The 18,693-nt window shown below is 41.8% G+C and overlaps 2 protein-coding genes across 22 annotated transcripts in view; both read left to right on the plus strand.

The window, feature by feature from the left end:
• The window catches only part of TRERF1 (transcriptional regulating factor 1), a 295,497-nt gene extending 293,209 nt beyond the window's left edge, over positions 1-2,288 (plus strand). For all 19 annotated transcript variants that reach the window (XM_067752932.1, XM_067752930.1, XM_067752927.1 and 16 more), the window contains one exon: positions 1,744-2,288. In XM_067752932.1, coding sequence (XP_067609033.1) covers positions 1,744-2,068 — 325 coding nt within the window. In that variant the 3' untranslated portion in view covers positions 2,069-2,288. The remainder of the gene's footprint in view (positions 1-1,743) is intronic.
• A 6,029-nt stretch (positions 2,289-8,317) lies between these two features.
• On the plus strand, positions 8,318-18,612 carry MRPS10 (mitochondrial ribosomal protein S10). Of its 3 annotated transcripts, none has more exons than XM_067752968.1 (7): positions 8,318-8,439; positions 11,147-11,211; positions 11,300-11,372; positions 13,320-13,456; positions 14,432-14,540; positions 15,666-15,755; positions 16,222-18,612. In XM_067752968.1, the coding sequence occupies exons 1-7, from the start codon at positions 8,392-8,394 to the stop codon at positions 16,303-16,305; spliced, it is 606 nt and encodes a 201-aa protein (XP_067609069.1). In that variant the 5' UTR covers positions 8,318-8,391; the 3' UTR covers positions 16,306-18,612. The 3 variants fall into 3 exon arrangements, with proteins under 3 accessions (XP_067609069.1, XP_067609070.1, XP_067609067.1); XM_067752969.1 differs by having other exon boundaries at positions 11,303-11,372; XM_067752966.1 differs by having other exon boundaries at positions 8,359-8,439; positions 10,558-11,211.
• Positions 18,613-18,693: the final 81 nt, after the last annotated feature.

Consider the following 18,693-nt stretch of genomic DNA (forward strand, 5'->3'; position numbering starts at 1 on the left):
TTTATGGCAGAAATATTTTGTATGGTTTTCCAGATGAGGAATAACATCAGGCACATGTTTGCAGAATCCTTTTTTTAGCTGCTGAAATTATGTTCATTACGTTAGACAGTTTTCAATATGTCCAGTGGTGATTCATCAACTCTGTTCTAAGACAGGGGTCTTAGAAATCAGGGTTTTTTTTTCCCTTTATGAGCTCAGGAATAAATATTTATGCCACCCTCCCTCTCTAAAAACAGGCCGTCTCACATCTGGACAAACTTGCTCTGAAAAAGGTCCAGATAGAAATATTTTAGGCTGGGTTTCCCTGGCGGCACAGTGGTTAAGAATCTGCCTGCCAATGCAGGGGACACAGGTTCGATCCCTGGTCTGGGAAGATCCCACATGCGTAGAGCAACTAAGCCCGTGCGCCACAACTACTGAGCCTGCACTCTAGAGCCCGCCAGCCACAACAAGAGAAGCCATTGCAGTGAGAAGCCTGCTCACCGCATCGAAGAGTAGCCCCTGCTCGCCACAACTAGAGAAAGCCCACGTGCAGCAACGAAGGCCCAACGCAGCCGAAACAACAACAACAACAACAAAACATAATTCTCAACTTTAAAAAAAAAGAAATACTTTAGGCTTTGCAGGTCATTCTGTCTCTGTCACAACTACTCAGATGTGCCATGTTAGTGCAAAAGCAGCCATGGACGATACATAAACAAATAAACGTGGCTGCGTTCTGGTAAAACTTTATTTACAAAAGCAGGCAGTGGGCAGGATTTGGCCCACTGACCATAGTTGGCAGACCCCTTTTCCCAGGATTTCTCAGCCTTGGCACTGATATTTTGGGTCTGATGATTCCTTATTTGGGGAAGAGGGCCTGCCCTCTGTATTGTAGGGTATTCAGCAACATCCCTGGCATCTACCCACTCGATGCCAGAAGTACCACTACCACCACCCAGCTGTGACCATCAAAAATGTCTCCAGACGTTGCCAGATATTCCCTGTGGAGGCAGAATCCCCCCTAGCTGAGAACCACTATTTCATTCTAAAGCAAGCAGGAGGGAACTATGATGTATGATGGCCAAAACGAGACGGGATCTTGGGCGAAGAGGAATGGTCAGTGCAGCTCAGAAGTCCAGTACAATGAAGACAGAAGAGGGGCTGTTGGATTTGGCCACACGGTCACTAGCGAACTCAAGCACTTGGACTGAAGTGGAGGAGATGACAGTCCAGTTGGAGAGTGTGGAGGCAAGAGGCAGTGTACGTGTGTGCAGGCAGACCCTCTAGAATTTTGATGGGAATGACAGGGACAGGAGGCCAGAGGCAAAGGATGGGTTGTTTTATGGTGGGAACCAACAGAGCTTGGCAGCATGATTTGGGGATTCTCAGGTTGGTCGAGAGGGCTTGGTCAGTGTTGGAGAGAGAAACGGGGAAGATAAGGAGGAAAGAAACGCTTGTGCCCCTGGCCATAGATGGACAGGAAAGCTTTGAGGATTCATCCTCCGTTGTCACAGAGAGAAAGCCCAACACACCGTAAATGTGTTCCTGTCCCTATCCCCTTTCCTTGGAACGCTTGGAGAGAAGAGAGGTCACAGGTCACCAGGGGAGGAGGTCTTGGGAGCTAAGGAGATGGGAACTCTGTCAGAGCCACCCCAAACCAGACAGCAGACCATGCACCTGCTGTTGCCTATAGGATCCCTTGGATTTCCAAGAACTCAGATCTTCTAAATTTCACATGCTTCTTTTTCTTCATTTTTATAGAGTCTTCTTCAAGATCAAAAGCCGAAATGCACACATGAAAACTCACAGGCAGCAGGAGGAACAGCAGAGGCAGAAAGCCCAGAAGGCGGCTTTTGCGGCCGAAATGGCAGCCACGATTGAGAGGACTACGGGGCCGGTGGGGCCGCCGGGGCTGCTGCCCCTGGACCAGCTGAGTCTGATCAAACCCATCAAGGACGTGGACATCCTCGACGACGACGTCGTCCAGCAGTTAGGAGGCGTCATGGAAGAGGCCGAGGTCGTGGACACCGGTCTCCTCTTGGATGATCAAGATTCAGTTTTGCTTCAGGGTGACACAGAACTCTAAAGCCCTGTGTGTCGCTTGGAGACGGCGAAAACCCATGGTCTCCATCCTCATTCATCAGGAAAGCTGAACTGCCTGCTTGTTTTGTAACCATTTTAAACTACCTGTTTAAAAAGTGGTCGTTTTTTCCAGGTTTAGAAAAAAATCGGGGTTTTTTCCTTTTATTTAAAAACAATTGTTTTGTGGGAGGTTGGGGGGGGAATAAATAATTGGCACAATCCTACTTTAAGATGTGTTTCATCTGGGCTACATTCCCATGAACTCATTCCTGGTTGGGAATGAACCTGACGTTCATGTTCTTTTGCTTTCAGATGCCAACCATCCTGGTAGCCTTTTATCCCAAAGCTTGCATGAGTGAGCGAGTGAGAGAGTCTGTGTGTGTGTGTGTGTGTGTGTGTGTATGTGTGTGTGTGTGTGTGTGTGTGTGTGAAGCAGGCTACTTTCTTTGTGCTGGGGTCTTGGGCCATCCTTTCCCACCAAGAGTCATTTTTATGCTGACCTCATTCCGCAGTTTGCAGTGAACTTGGCGTCTTTGCCGGGAGACCATACTAGGAAGTAGCTTTCCAGTGAGCAAAGGCCGCCCTGTGTTCCACAGCTTTCTTCTAGCACACACATCATTTGAAGAGTTGACCAAACGTGAAAGTCATTTTTCTTCCTGCCCTGCCTGTCACTCGGCCTGTTTCTGAAAACTGAGTGCTGTGTCATTTCAGGCTTTTCCTCCCTGGCCGTGATTTACTATGAAGGTGATTCCTGGAGCAAGTGCGTCCTCTTCCCAGTTCCGTGAAGACCGGTTGACTCCAATTCATGGGTTAGCAGGATCCCTTGGATTTCCAAGAACTCAGATCTTCTAAATTTCACATGCTTCTTTTCGAGTTGGCCTGAGCCGACTAGAAATCCGTCTGGAGGAAAATAACCGCAACTATTAAGTTGCCAGGGCTGTTTTCAGGGAGGATGGTGGAAGAGCACAGATTAAAGTCCCTGGAATGCCAAGAGGCCCAAAAACTAGATCAGAAGAGCTGATTCTTTTTTGCCACACTGTTAATGGTCAGTGGAGTTCTGAAATTACGCTGTGCCACTTGGAAGTACTGTGAAACCTCATTCACTAGGATTCTGCTGTCATTCGCCTGTGCTGGCCCGAAGTTTACCTTGACGCTAACTCTGAGGAAAAGGTTGTCTAACAAATCTGATGGCAAATACAAGGGAAATAGCATTAAAGGCCAACAAAAATGGTTTCAGATACCACTTCAGCTACAGTGTTTACATTCAAACATGAATGAATTCATTAAAGTCATTTACCAAAGCCCTTCTAGAATTCTCCAAGCTACATACCCCTGCTATGTCTCCTCCTGTCCCTGCCGGCAGGGTTGCTGTTTGTACTTGAAGGTAATAAACCTGTAATCCTTCAAAAATGGCATCGAGCTCAGGCTTTTGAGCTGAGTCAGACTCCTCTGTGGCCTCCATCAGGGCAAATGAGTGCGCGCGCCTTCAGGCTGGGATGCGGCCCCGGCACAGAGCTGACGCTTCTGATGCCCCAGCTCCTGCAGGTGTGGCAGTCCTACCAGGGCACTTTGCTGGCACAGTAATAGTTTGATGTTAAAGAGGATGTCAGCGGAAGCATGAGGATAGGACTGGAGCATCTTTAAGTTGTCTCAGCAAAAGCTTCTAGCACACACTGAAGACCCCCAGCAGCCCCACGCAGGCAGTGTCCTCTGAATCTCAGGAAAGCCATGGACAGAAGATCAATACAAAGGTTCTTTTCATTGCCACCATTCGGTTTTCAGAAAAAGAGGTCTTGAAGATTTCCTTTGTCTTTTTTTAGGGGGAAAAAAAAGTCTTTCATTTGCTGCCATTTCTGACAAATTATTCTATGTTCTGAGTTCAGAACTGCCTGGGGAGGGCATCAGCTTTGTGGCAGAGCTATTCCAGAACCATTCCAACTGTAATATCGGCTGATCCCATCTGTCCCAGTGACTACTTCCCTCCACTTGTGGGTGTCTGAGAGGGATTCTGGAATGGTTTTGCTATTGGGTCTATGAAAGCTTATCTAGCAAAGGAGCAAACACCCGGAAAAATGTTTATAAAGCAAATGTACTCATTCTGTTTGGAGACTTGCCCGGCTGTTCCAGTTTAAAACATTAAAATAAACTGAGTTGCCAAGGCAAAAATATAATGCACAATTTAATTCTGATTTTCCATGCAGTATAGCATTTGGATTTTTGACTTGAAATAACCAAAGAACTCCTCCTTGATGAGACAGTTCACTTTCCTGAATTAGTATTTTTCTTCACAATATCAACTTAAAGAATTGACTTCATAGTAAAATATTGCACTTATTTTTTTCCTGAAGTGATTCTGCCTGCATGTATGTGTTGTGTTTTAGCTCCTCAGCGCCCCATCTCTCCCCACCCTAAAGAAATTTCCTTCCCAATGGTTTGTTTTCAACACAGTTACTGTTTACTATCAGATAGTTTTTCATTAGTGAATTTAGACCTCTTTGAGAAAGCTTGTATATAAAAAGTTAAAAGATATATTTTATGGAAAAACCCATCTTATTTTCAAATATATTTAACTGCTGTTCTATTTTATTAGAGGAAGGTTGTAAATATTTTCTAGGAGTTCTATTGTAAAGAAAAGTATTTTTGAAAAAAATTAATGTAATAAAAAGGAAAACATTTTTAAATAGTGGTTGTGATTGCTTCCTGTTCTGGCTTCATTGTGTTCTATTCGTAGGAAATGACTTGCATGCCTTCCCATTTTAGGATGTAATTTATTCTGGTTTGCACTATTTTAAGTTGACATCATAATATCTAATGTGCTTCACTGTATTTTCCCCAGAATGCAGGTCCCTTGGTCCATATCAAAAGCACTATGTATAGCATATTCATACTTTTTTCTTTTGTAACGTGTGTATTTTTAATAAGGATTTTATGTAACATTTTGGCAAAAAGAGGACAGTATTTTCTAGTGAATTTTATAATACATTTTGCTAAAAGTGTTTCTTCCTAGGTCAGTTTTTGTTAAGGCGAACCAAAAGTCTTATTTTCCCAGGGGTTTAAAAAAAAAGTTTGAAGCTTGAAAGCAAAGTTATATTTAAACATCATATGTAACAAATAAATAAAGATGTTTTATAGACTTGTCCTCAAAAGGTTCATTCCTTAAAAACAAAAACAACTGGGGCATTCTAGATTGGTTTTCCCCGAGTGATGAGCATTTTATTTTAATTGCCACAATACTTTTTTTCAGAAGCAAGACAGGAGAATTTTACTTAAAAGGTTCCGGTCATTAACCTCCTCAGAAATTTATTACAGTTCTTACAGATAGGCATTCATCAAACAGAGATGTAACCAAGTAGACACTGTCATATTTATTTGTGAAAACCTGATTCAATATTGCATCAGCTGCTCTGAAAATAAAATGTTATCTTTTTGAGTTTCATTTGGCTTAAACATTCCTTCTTTCTAGCTGCTGAAATGACTTCTCAATGCTAATTTACCGTTAGTTTGTTTCTGGAGACCGGTTTAGAGGGCTGCTGATTAGATTTTTTGTATATTTATTTATTTATTTATTTTTGGCGCATTGGGTCTTCATTACTGTGCGCGGGCTTTCTCTAGTTGTAGCGAGGAGGGGGCTACTCTTCGTTGCATTGCACGGGCTTCTCATTGTGGAGGCTTCTCTTGTTGCAGAGCACAGGCTCTAGGTGCACGGGCTTCAGTAGTTGTGGCACGAGGGCTTCAGTAGTTGTGGCACACGGGCTCTAGAGCTCAGGCTCAGTAGTTGTGGCACACAGGCTTAGTTGCCCCGTGGCATGTGGGATCTTCCCCGTCCAGGGCTCGAACCTGTGTCCCCTGAATTGGCAGGCAGATTCTTAACCAGTGCGCCACCAGGGAAGCCCATGCTGATCAGATTTAATGCTCATATAAATGCCCTCACCTCTACCCTGGAGGCCAAGATGAATATTTCTGCTTCTCAAGCTGTGGATGAGCCACTTGAAGGGTTGATGGCCTCTAACCCGTACTACTCACAATGCAGTTTGAGGGAGCTCAGTATTACACACAGGTTGTCTCACAGGGAACCACCAACAAAATCCAGTCCACGCTGGATTTTTTTGTTTGTTTGTTTTGTTTTGCGGTACGCGGGCCTCTCACTGTTGTGGCCACTCCCGTTGAGAGTCTGCCTGCCGATGCAGGGGACACGGATTCGTGCCCCGGTCCAGGAGGATCCCACATGCCGCGGAGCGGCTGGGCCCGTGAGCCATGGCCGCAGAGCCTGCACGTCCGGAGCCTCTGCTCCGCAGCGGGAGAGGCCACAACGGTGAGAGGCCCGTGTACCGCAAAAAACAAACAAAAAACAAACAAAAAAAACAGAACAACCGGTGCAATCAAAGTATGATATAACTCAGGAATGTTTGATGCACACACTTTTATTTTTACTGGATATAAAGCAAGGTGGACTTGCATCAACTTGATCTCCGGCTCATTTACACTAGTTCAGAGGTTTGAAGGCTTAGTTCGTAGGGAAAAGACCCATAATGGACTGGCCAAGCTTTAGAACACTGTCCAGGCTAATAAACTAAGAACGTTTACATGTCAAAAAAAACCTCCACACTGTCCATGCCCACACACCATACCAAAGGGCTCTGTCCACAGCCCCACTGTTGGCAAAACCCGAGTTTGCCCCTCACAATGACTCCCACCTTACCCCCAGCTAATTGGACCAGGGCCAGCACCTGACCCCAAGCTATTAGGCCCATAGTCCATTTGATGACACATGACATGATTTAGCCCCAGAAAATGAGGGGACCAAATCCAATTCCCACATTTGAGAGTATGAATGGAGAAACTTGGTGAGCCAAAGGCAGCATGCAGAATTCTGAGGGAGCACCAACTATTTGTAAGCAGAGAAAGCCCATCAATAAAGAGACCATGTTTGGCCTTAGGGGTGGAGAGGGCATCCAGTCCCTAAGGCTGCTTTGAGCCCACTTTTCCAATTGCAGGAGCAGTTCAGGCCATACATGTCTTTAAAAATAAAAAACAAACTCCTTTTCTTGCAGGAGCGTGGGGAAATGGGGACCCCTATGCCTCACATCCAAAAGAGACTACTAAGAGTTCTACTTAGTAGAACTGGACCTTATTACAAAGTCAGCACCAGGGGTGCTGCAGGGGTGGAAAAGTCACTGAACTAGGATTTTGAAGATGGTTATTGGTTCAGCTGTAACTAACTCATCCATATGACTTTGAATGAGTCATTTCATCTCTGAGCCTCAGTATCCTCACCTATTAAATTAGGACAAGATACACGTCTTCTTGTGAGGATCAGATTAGGTGACATAGGGAAAAGTTGTTTGCAAGCTGTTAAGGTCACCATCACTGGCAGCTGCAGAACCCTCACCCAGATAAGGCTGCTCAAGGGGGCAGAGGCAGGCTGAGGAGCCATCCCAGAGGAGAGACTGATGCTTCAAAGCAGCAACGGAGTTGGAGAGCTATAGGAAAACTCCACTGGCTAAGAGAGACCAGCCAACTCTGAATGTCACAATTGACAGAGGGAGCCTGATTCTGAAAAGGACATGGGCAGCCTGCCAAGGCTATTGCTGTTATAGCTATCACCATTCAAGTACAAACTCAGGTTGTTTCTCCAGGGCAAGATGAGGTAACAGATCCCGAGTCATGGACCACCTGGCCAGGGAATCCTAAAACAGAGACACTGTGACTTCCAAAACTACAATTCAGAAATGTCACAAGGTGATTAATCTCAGTCTCTTTGATCTTCTCCTTTAAAAAACAAACAAAAAACCCCTAACTCAAATACCAAGTTGGAGTGGATCTGAGGCTTCTCTCCTACTCCCTTGCTTGGCGCCCTGTAATAAATCCTTACTCGGATACGAACTCCCGCTGTCAGTTTGGCTTTCTGCGAGCCACAGGCACACAAGCCCTTTGCTCCGTTATAATAGGAAAAAACATCAACCATTCATCCACTACTCAGATAACCAGTGTCAATATATTACTCATATTTTTTCCAAGCATGTGTTTGTTGTGTTTGCATCCAACAAAACAGGAACCGCAAAGGACAAACACGATTTGAAAAGGAAAGCGCTGACAGAACTCGGTAACTAGATACGAGGTGAAGCTATTACAAGACGGCGTACAGGTCAGGTTGCGACCGGAAGGAAGCCGGCTACATTCACAGTCCCACCCTCGGAGCGCGTGGAATCGCGTCTCTATGGTTGTTCCGGTGCCGGAACACAAGGGTACACTCTCTCCTTTTGCAGAACTCTATGGTCAGACTCCTCTGTGACCCCGGAAGCGATCCGGGGAAGCGGAATCGGCAAGATGGCGGCGCGGACGGCGTTTGGGCCCCTTGGACGGCGTCTCTGGCAGGTATGAGGTGCGCTGGGGGGACGCGCTGGGGGGACTAGGCGGTCCTTGGGTAACTGGCCCAAGGACAGTTACCATTACGTCTGGCTGCCACCTGTCATTCTTAACATCTGGAGCTTTCCGCGATATTTATTCCGCACGGCCCGTTGTTTGCAGGAAGGTGGCGAGAAAAGGGCTGATTTTATCGCGAATTCTCTCATAGGATAAAACATAAGTTAATGAGTCAGGGCAAAGACAGGAACTAGAAAAATCGTAGACTGTCAGGGCTGGAAAGGATATTGAATAGCGAATGTTCCAGACCCTGCCTTTCACGTTTGCGAAATAAACTGAGGCTCAGAGAAGTCAAGAAGGTTGACCTCGCGAAAATTAGGTGGCACGAGATTTTAGACGCTTCGCACGGAACCAGATTGAGATACTTTACGGATACCCGGGTTTCTGAGATTTAGATGAGAATCGCTGAAGTCAGAGGAGTGGGTTAGATATCCTCTGCTCGGTTCTTTGGAGAAAAAGCAAAAATTTAAGCGGCGGTTAAGTTATTTGGCCTCAGCACCCCTTTCTTTACACTCTAAAAATGGTTGAGGACTCCGAAGAGCTTTGGTTTTTGTGGGGTTTAGCTATCAATTTTTAGCTTATTAGAAAATACAACCGAGAATCTTAAAAGTGCTTGTTCACTTAAAAATAACACTAATAAACTCATTACATGTTAACATAATTAACGTTTTTATGGGAAACAACCATATTTTCCCAAACAAATTGAGAGAGAAGTGTAGCAATATTTTACGTTTTTGCAAATCTCTTTAATGTCTGGCTTAATAGAAGACAGTTTGGCTCTCATAGCTGCTTCTGCAATCTGTTTTTATATCACACGTCCTGCAGGCTCTGGAAAACTTCACTGTACACTGGTGAGAGAATAGAGTGGGAAAGTTGCAAATTACACCTTACTGTTATTATGAAAATAAGTTTAGTCTCCCGGGCCCCTTCTGAAGGTGTCTCAGGAGCCCCTCAGAAGTCCTTAGACCACACTTTGAGAACCACCGTTATTAAATCAGGCGCTGTTAGTGGTTGGAATTTTGAACTATTTTAAGACGCACTTACCCAGAACAGGCTCCACACCCTCAAAAAAAAGAAAGCAAAAAAAAGGAAGGAAAACTTAAGAACTTCTTAAGGTTAGTTTGTGGGTGTAATAGCACTTTAGGCTCCAACTTTTTAAAAGCAGGGGGTTTATACTGGGAGAAGATGCCTGGGAAGTGTCATATTCCTTAGACCTGTGGGCCTTCTACACAACTGGATTGTGGGCTTAGGGGTATAAATGTGGGGAGGGAATTTCCTCTGTGATTATGTGTGGAAAATGGCACATACCTCTTACTACCTTGTATTGTGCTTGATTTCCTTTCTTCTTTTTGCTTTTCTCCCTTGATCCAAGAGAGACTGTGAAAGTTTTGATTTGCTTCCATCTTGGGTGAAGAGTAGAAGAAGGATAATTAGCTAAGAATAGTTTTTTTTTTTTTAAAACATAGGTGACCCTCTGTTGTTCTAATTAAGTTTCATTTGTACTAAACTGTTATTCTCATCTTTAAAGTATTTTTCAGGATCCTGTTGAGCTTCCAGTTTCTCAGTTTACACTTTTAAATCTTGGGAAAGCTTAAGAAAAAAACGGGTGGCAAATGTGTATTACATACAGTACCGTAGGTTTCCTATAACTAGAAATTTTGTTCCACCAGGGGGAGCTGACAGTAAGGATTTGGAAACGCTGTATTGTTGCAGTATGAGGCACAGTAGTGGTATATAAGATGGGTGTAAATTCCAATGTGTATTTCAACTTACTTATAAAATTAGACGTTTATAAGCTAGTTGTCTCACCCAAGCCAAGAAATAAATATGCTGGAAAAGGTGTATGAAAGCTTCAAAGAAGGGTACTTTAGAATTCTTATTCCAGCTCCATAAATTAAATTATAAAGACGCTTTTTTTTAATGCTTGAAAATATTTAAGTAAAAGAAGTATTATGTTGAAATATATTTAATCTGTAAAAAAAATGGGAAAATGAAGTCACATGTTTTCTTCCTTGATGTCTGCATATTTAATTCATAGCTGTTAATGTGAGAATTGTTTTTTTAAAAAAGTTCTTGTTCCTGGGCTTCCGTGGTGGTGCAGTGGTTAAGAATCTGCCTGCCAGTGCAGGGGACACGAGTTCAAGCCCTGGTCTGGGAAGATCCCACATGCCGCGGAGCAACTAAGCCCATGTGCCACAACTACTGAGCCTGCGCTCTAGAGCCCGCGAGCCACAACTACTGAGTCTGCATGCCTAGAGCCCGTGCTCCGCAACAAGAGGAGCCACCACAATGAGAAGCCCGCCACCACAACGAAGAGTAGCCCTCGCTTGCCGCAACTAGAGAAAGCCAGTGTGCAGCAACAAAGACCCAACGCAGCCAAAAATAAATAAATTAATTTAAAAAAAAAAAGTTCTTGCTCCTGAGCTTTAAAAAATATAGTATCTAGTATTTTGAGAGTCTTTTCTGATTATCAACTCTACCACTGTCCTCTTTTTTTTAAATGAAATCTAACTTGGCAATTTAGTTACCCCAATATCTTCATCTAAAATAATGAGATAGCCTGTTATTTGAAGCATCCTGCATCTTTTGGGTTTTAATGGAAACTGTGAATGGTTTGGGAATTGATTTTAATTCTAACACACATCCCCCTGTTTTTAAGGGTTCGAGGAATTTTTCTGTATGCAGTTCTAGGAGCAGTACAGCCAAAAATGGTGGCCTTCTTCTGTAAGTATATAATTGGATGTGCTAAATTGAATAAGAAAATGGGCACTTGTGCTGTTTTACTTAGGCTTCTCTTTGTTTCCGCACATAGCAGCACCAATATGAAGTGGGTACAGTTTTCAAACCTACACGTTGATGTTCCCAAGGATTTGACCAAGCCTACGGTATGCACTCCCTATTTCTTGGCATAAGAAGCTACATTAGCAATAAATTTTCCTCATTATTTCATTTGGGGCTGTTTCCCCAACACTTTATGAATAAAAAAATTTGTTCTGGAATACTGGCAGGTGCACAGTGCACCTGAGGAAAGTATTCACTGATGTCCCTGAGTGCTCATGGTCGCTTTCAGGCTATTAAGGTAAGAGCTAATCGAATAAAGTATTTACCCCAAATAACTGTGGGGATGAGTAGTCTTTTGCTTTTAGCTCAGCATAGTGTACAGCGTTGTCATAATTAATGATGCTGAATACTTGGTATTATATTATGGAATTTGTTGGTTGTGGTGGTAGGCTTCACGTCTTTATTGAACAGTGAACAGTGCTTTATTGTGAGAGAGAGTATTATCACAAGTAGAGAAAATCCAGGAGCAGCTGTGTAACCTTGTTTCCTTTAAGTGAAAGCCATGATTTCATCAACCCAGTTTTTGTATTATTTGTAGTTTTTTTAAATCCTAAAACTACAAACTATAATTTGTAGTTTTTTAAATTCCAAATGCTTCCAGCCCCACCCCTCAAAAATAATCCCCTTTAACAGTTTGGTACGTATCCTTCTAGACCTTTGTCTGTATATAATCATCTGTGCACACCATGAGCACCAAAGTGGAATTGTGTTATACCTAATGGCCTGCTGGTTCAGTGTTTTCACTTCATAGCATATATAAACCCCAGGTCTCCAGCTCAGATGCCTGCGTAGGCCAGGCCTGTAAGGAACGGTAACAGGGTGGGCACAGTGACAGGCTGTACCCTTTATAAGCAAGACAGCTGCTACTTACTGTAGCCAGTTGTTGCCATGTGGGAAATTAGACCTAGTGATGTCAGATTGTCTGAATTTTCCAGACTAAATGAAATTCAAATATTTGTGCAGAATCTTTTGATTTTTAATATTTGTAACAGATTCAGAATTATCTTTAAAACCCTGTAGAGACCAGTGATTATACATTTTAGGGCTATATTCCCCTTCTCTTGTCCCTCAACTTAAGAGAGGATATCAGTGTACTCTCTTCTTCCAACAACCCTATTTGGGGTAATTGAGAGTGAATATCTAGCTTCCTGGTTAGTAAGTAGATCTCCTTTCAAGGGCAAAGTAATTTAACTCTGAAACATTGGATTAGTAATATAAATTACTGGTTTGATGGATGAATGAAGTAAAGGTAATTCACCTCTTGGAAGAAAGTCAGAAATGTCAAACCCATCATTTCTAAGATCTTTAAGTATTAGGGTGGAAGAGGTAGAAGTTATTTGTACAGTCAGTGTCATGACATTTTAGTTAGAAATGAGTAATTTTTCTATTATAGCAGGCAAAATAAACATGGACAAACCTAATAAAAAGAATATGAATAGAAATAGCTCGCCTTTGTTTAACAATGTTTTATAACTTATAAGCACTTAAATCCATGCTCTCTTGTTTGTTCCCGACAGAAATACCATGAGCTGTATAGCACAAGTATTGTCCTATTTATATGTGAGAAAACTAAAGTTCAGTGAGATTATATTACTTGCCCGTTGTTATTCAGCTTTAAGTGGCAGAGTTTAACTCTCAATCCAGGTCTTCTGACCAGGCTACTTTTATTAACAGAACCCCAAATCCTTTCCTGTTGTATGTTTGGGGTTTAATAACTATTAAGCTTGAAGGTTCCGTTGGTGATTTTGTAGGTTGCTTGAAAATCCTTTTGATTCAAACTGTATTTTAACTGATTCTTAAGAGTCATTGTGGAGTCTGAATGTGGTTGTATCTAGATATTTAAGCTGTGTTAAGATGTTACTCAGCATTTTTCTCCCCACTTATTAGTAAACTCTGAAGTTGTTCAGGTGAGGGTAATACGTTAAATTTTCCAGTTGTAAATATTAGAGGAACCATGACTGAAGCTTTTCTTTTTGATTTTAAAATTGCAGATAACCGTTTCTGATGAACCAGACACGTTATATAAGCGCCTATCAGTTTTAGTAAAAGGCCATGATAAGGCTGTATTGGACAGTTATGAGTATTTTGCGGCGCTTGCCGCTAAAGAACTTGGTATCTCTGTTAAAGTGTAAGTATGATCTTTCTTAATCTGACCTGTTAGCTGCTATAACACATCAGTCAGGAAAATGCTGCCAGTCCCAGCTAGGTCTGAGCTCTTAAAATGGGATAAAAACTCATGATGGAGAGAGATTAGGTTTGTTATATTATTCTAAGCAGGATCATCCCTTCCTGTCTACCAGAATTTTTAAATACTAGAATGAGTGAACAAGGAAAATGAAGGAATCCTTTCTCTAGAAACTGCATAGACTTAGGAGGCCCAAGAATCCCTCGTGTCTGGGATCTCCATGGGGCAGGGAGGTGGATTAGGTGAACAAGCAATTCTTTCAGGCCTCTTGGATTTGGTATCTTTGCTATTATATTCACTGTTTCAAATCTGCCTTAAGAAACACCGTTCACCCAATACTTTCATGCATGAGCAAGGCGAGCTTCGTATGGCCTTGAAGCCACTGCAGGGTCAAGTATAACCACCTCCTATGTTTTGTCACCTGCTCTCTCTGATGTTGAACGAGGCCCATATGGAGCTTTGCCAGTCTTGCCTTCTAGCAAAACTGAAGGAACTCACACATTTCCCGTAACAGACCATGGTTTTGTGCTTTTCACTGTATCTGTAATACATGGCAGACATTACAACCATGTCCAGCCCACGGTGCTGCACCTCACAGTTCATGTGTTTAGTCAGTGTGAGACCTCAAGGGTGTGAAAGCTGGAGGCATGTGTGTGTGCACTTGCATGCCAAGGCTTGTTTTTGGGTCGCTGGCAAATGTTCCTGTTGCTGTCTGCAGGTTTATTTTAGCCGGAGCTTCATGACAGCAGTTGTTAGAGACGACAGTCTTGACAAATGGAAGTCTGTAAAATGGTAGTTAACGCCTATAATTGGGCGTGAGCCTGACCTGCAATATTGTGGAATCATGCTTTGATATCAGTGACTCAGGTTCTAACATCACTTAGCTTAAGTATGTTGCTTCGCCCATTTATTTTCCAGACATGAACCTCCAAGGAAAATAGAGCGATTTACTCTTCTCAAATCAGTGCATATTTTCAAGAAGCACAGGGTTCAGTATGAAATGAGAACACTTTACAGATGTTTAGAGGTGAGTTTATTTCAGACATTCAGGCATTTTTTTGAAATGCCCCAGATTTCACACTAGCACATCATAACTTTCCTTTAACCTTGCCCAGTAGACTTCCTTTCAGTCAGCCCATGCCGGATAGTGGTAGAGAAGGTAAGTGTTTTTTTATGTTTATAGAAGCAGCATGATAGGAAAATCAAACTCAAGTAAAGCCATCCTTCAGAGTAGTTCATACTTTAACTCAGTAGTGCACATTATGTTGACTAATTTTTATACAGTAAGCTATCATTGGAATAATTTTGCTTATATTTCAAAAATTCTAGCTACGTTTTCACACAGCTGTAATAATTCTTCTCACATGCTCACTGAATTCTCCATGTCCATGATGGGCAGAATTAAGGTTTTTCATTCGTCAATTATCATTCATTTGTGCAGCCTCCCAGGTCAGCACAGTCTTGTGGTTAAGGGAAAGCATGGGCTTTGGAGTTGGACAGCCAGGTCCAAGTACTGGCATTTACTAGCTGTGTGACCTGTGCCTCAAGTCCTTCATCTTTAAGTTGGAAATAATAACAGTACCAATTTCATACAGTTAGTGTGAGGATTAAATGAGATATTTATCTAAAGCACTTAGAATATTTCATCTCATAGTAAATGATTGGTAAATGTTACTAAAACAAGTGCTTGTGCATGTTTTATATGAGAAGCTCTGTACTAGGCGTTGAGAGTTACAAATATTAAGACATAGTCCTACCCTTAAATGAAAAAGAAAAATCCAAAATTGTATCCACCTTGCCATTGAGCACCCAAAATCTTATACTAACTCTATTTTATAATTTAGTCTTTTGTTTCCTTTTGTTTTGAGTTGTTTTGTGAAACTGTTACACTGTTTTGATACCATGCTTGCCAGCTGGGTTCCGTGGAGCCCTGGCTTTAAGGCAATTTAGGAGGAAAGGGGACATTGCGGCTGTGCTCCCCTCATTCAGTTCAACCAGAGGATCTGCACTTTTTTCCTTTTAAATTGGGATTCTGTAAGATTTTACAGATGAAGAAAAGACTGTACTGCTTTTACCAGAAAAAAAAAAAAAACCCTCAAAATTTCTGCTTTAACCAGCATAGCATGAATCAATTTCACGTTTGAAATTTTAGTTAGAACATCTCACTGGGAGTACAGCAGATGTCTACTTGGAATATATTCAGCGAAACTTACCTGAAGGAGTTGCCATGGAAGTTACAAAGGTATGACTTGAATTTCTGCCTCTTTGGAGGGAGATGTGTATTGTTGTGTTGATACATTGCTGCCTGATTCCAGCCCACTGGGTGGAGGGGAGGACCTGGAGGCAGAGTTGCCACAGTGGTTGGGGGTCTACATCTGCCGTGCAGGGCGCAGCTCAACAGAATGCTGCCCCCGCAGCCCATGTCCTCTTGGAGCCACCTCTGATGCCTCCCTCCCTCTTAGCAGTTGTCTAGACACGGGTTCCACGTTGATTGGTGGTCCCTGGAGATCACTGAGGAGCAAATAGATGATGTATGTGAGAGTGTTTATCTACTATCGAGTTTTCTTCTCTGTTTCAAAGCCCTACAACAAGATGAGAGGGTAAAAGAAAAAAGTCAAGAGGACCTGAGGGAACAGAATGAATAAATTCCATTTGTGGCTGAAGAGTTAAGTCCACATTATATTATAATTTTGCTTTTCTCTCTTTAGACAAAATTAGAACAGTTACCAGAACACATCAAGAAGCCAATCTGGGAAACAATACCAGAGGAGGAAGAAGAAAGCAAGTCATAAAGTCTCAAAGTGACCACTTGTGCTGGGATGTGAAGTGAGCATGTCAAGTGGAGGGAGTCTCCAGTGAAGACAGTTTCAAGTCACCCTGACTGCTCTCCTGAGGCCGCACGGCCTGATCAGTAGAAAGCAGGGATTGGAAGTTTACGATACACCAGACTATTGTGCAGGAACCACTTTATCTATTCTTTTATACATGTCATTGTTTCAGTTCGGATTTTAACAAATGTGAGCAAACCCTTTGGACCACTCTGTACCAAAACGGTCAGATTCATGTTTTGTTATTCCACCGTTGTTCAAGTATTAGTTTGCACTGATTGTGATTTGTATCATTTCATTCATCTAAAAGTGTTTCAAATATTCCTCATACGCATTTCTTTCTTTTGAGGAACCTAGAGGGAAACTTTGGTTAATTTAACACTGAGCAGTTAAAGTTTTTGATATTTACCTCAGTGCAGGCTGACATATGCTAGTTTGGGGGTGGTGACCTCCAGGTTTTACCTCATGTAAAGCATTACATTCTTGAAAATTGATATACTTTATAGCAGATCAAGCACATTTGTGGCATGTGCCGAATTCTTCTGTAGCCCGAACCCTTTCAGGGCCGCCTAGAAGGGTCACTATAATGGAATTTCAGCTGTCAAGAAATTACTATATCGTTTCATTCATCCTGTAATTCATTTATTCAATAAGCTTTTCTTTTGTTGACTTTGAACCCAGCACTATAGTAAATACCAAAAATTGAATAGCAATAACAGCTTTCAAAAATTGTGCAAGGCACAAATAAATACTTTTCCCTTATTAAGTTCCATGCTGATAAGACCTCTTTCTTTTGGTGAATAGCACTCTTTTTGTTTGGGGATGTCTACTTTTCCATAAAATTAAATAGTAGTTAAAAAGCTCTGAAAGAGGCAAGATGACAGTGGGCTGAGGTTGTTGGTGTATCAACCCCAAGGGAGTGATACGTTTCCTTTTTACAGCAGAATCCGGCCCATGTCTTTTGTGGTTTCCTTCATATCTTTGGGGTAGTTATGACTTCTCAGTTTTCCACCCTTAAACTAGAGTCCCTGTTCTCTTTTCCCGACCTGCTATCAGGTATGAGTGTTCTGAATGCACACTGCTCATGTATCAGACTTACACTACTGTCATTAACGTGAAAAGAATTACAGCCTTGTGCCCCATGACCTCATTCTGTTTGCAGCTCAGTTGTCTAGTGTGTCATTCACAAATGCCTAAAGCCTGTTTATCCCAGGTATAAGCCTCAGAATTAAGAACTAGTCAATAAATCAAAAGCAGTATAAAATTAACTGTATCTAGCAAAGCAGCCATTGTGACTCATTTTCATTTTGAAAGAAATAATTCTTTAAAAATGTAGACCCACATCTAATCCTTTTTTTGTGCTTTTTTTACAGACAGTGTCAATCACTTTATTATAATAGGATGACTTCTGCGTACTCGCCTCCAGTGGCTCTCTTTTAAAGGTGTACATCCACTTCCAGCTGTTTTCAGACTAAAGTAGCCTCTAAACCAGATTACTTAGCACTTCAAATTATATATTAAAATCTTGTTTTAAGATAAATACAGAGATAAACTACACACACAACAAAAATTCATGGTATTTCCTTGGCATAAGTACTTGGCATATTTGAAGCCTACTTGATATAAACTAGGTAATTTCTTTATTCTGATAGACTGAGAAGCGTCTTTTTGTTTGTTTTTTAATTGGGTCTCCTGAGTAAAATATATGTTCTGAAAATTAGAATTAATGCCCAAGTCTCAACTTTCTGTTCATGGTGGTGACGGGAGGTAGTGAGAAAAGTAGACCTGATGTCAGGATGGCAGAAGGCAGGTAGGAAGTGAGACGGTTTTTTATTGAGGTGAAGCCCTAAGTTCACTGTTATTTTCTCTGATCTGAAGTATAGTTTCTTTTCATATTAAATAAAATAGTGTAAAGGTCTGTTTTAAATTATTGGTAGACTCTACAGATTAAACTCATTCAGTGCCTAGTTTTGATGCTTTCAAGAGAATTATATGTCCTTTGGCCACTTAGATATGCCACAGTAAATACATAAAGCAATTATTTTAAATCAGTCTATTTTTGTAACATTTCTGTTTGTCAGCTACCCTTCTTCCTTTCTTACACTATTAAATTAGCTTTACTGCAACATTCATGAGTAACCGAGTAGAGAAAACAGGCCTGAGTCAGATAAGAGTTCAAACCCACTAACTGCTATAAACAGGCAAGGTGTTTAACCCTCTCAGAGCTTCAGTTTACTCATTAGTAAAATGTAAGAAATAAAACTTATGAAGGTTGGAGTATTGAATTAGGTAACTTGTAAAGCACCTCACACAGTACCAGGCAGATAATAGACATTCAATAAATACTAGCTA

The sequence above is a fragment of the Pseudorca crassidens genome, chromosome 10, assembly GCF_039906515.1.
Source record: "Pseudorca crassidens isolate mPseCra1 chromosome 10, mPseCra1.hap1, whole genome shotgun sequence".
In the NCBI taxonomy this organism is placed as follows: domain Eukaryota; kingdom Metazoa; phylum Chordata; class Mammalia; order Artiodactyla; family Delphinidae; genus Pseudorca; species Pseudorca crassidens.

Coding starts and splice junctions, on each gene's coding strand:
- MRPS10 (XM_067752966.1), top strand. CDS start 11,084: ATGGAAACTGTGAATGGTTTGGGAATTGATTTTAATTCTAACACACAT. Junction 11,212..11,299: donor AAAAATGGTGGCCTTCTTCT/GTAAGTATATAA, acceptor TTCCGCACATAG/CAGCACCAATATGAAGTGGG. Junction 13,457..14,431: donor CTTGGTATCTCTGTTAAAGT/GTAAGTATGATC, acceptor TTTATTTTCCAG/ACATGAACCTCCAAGGAAAA.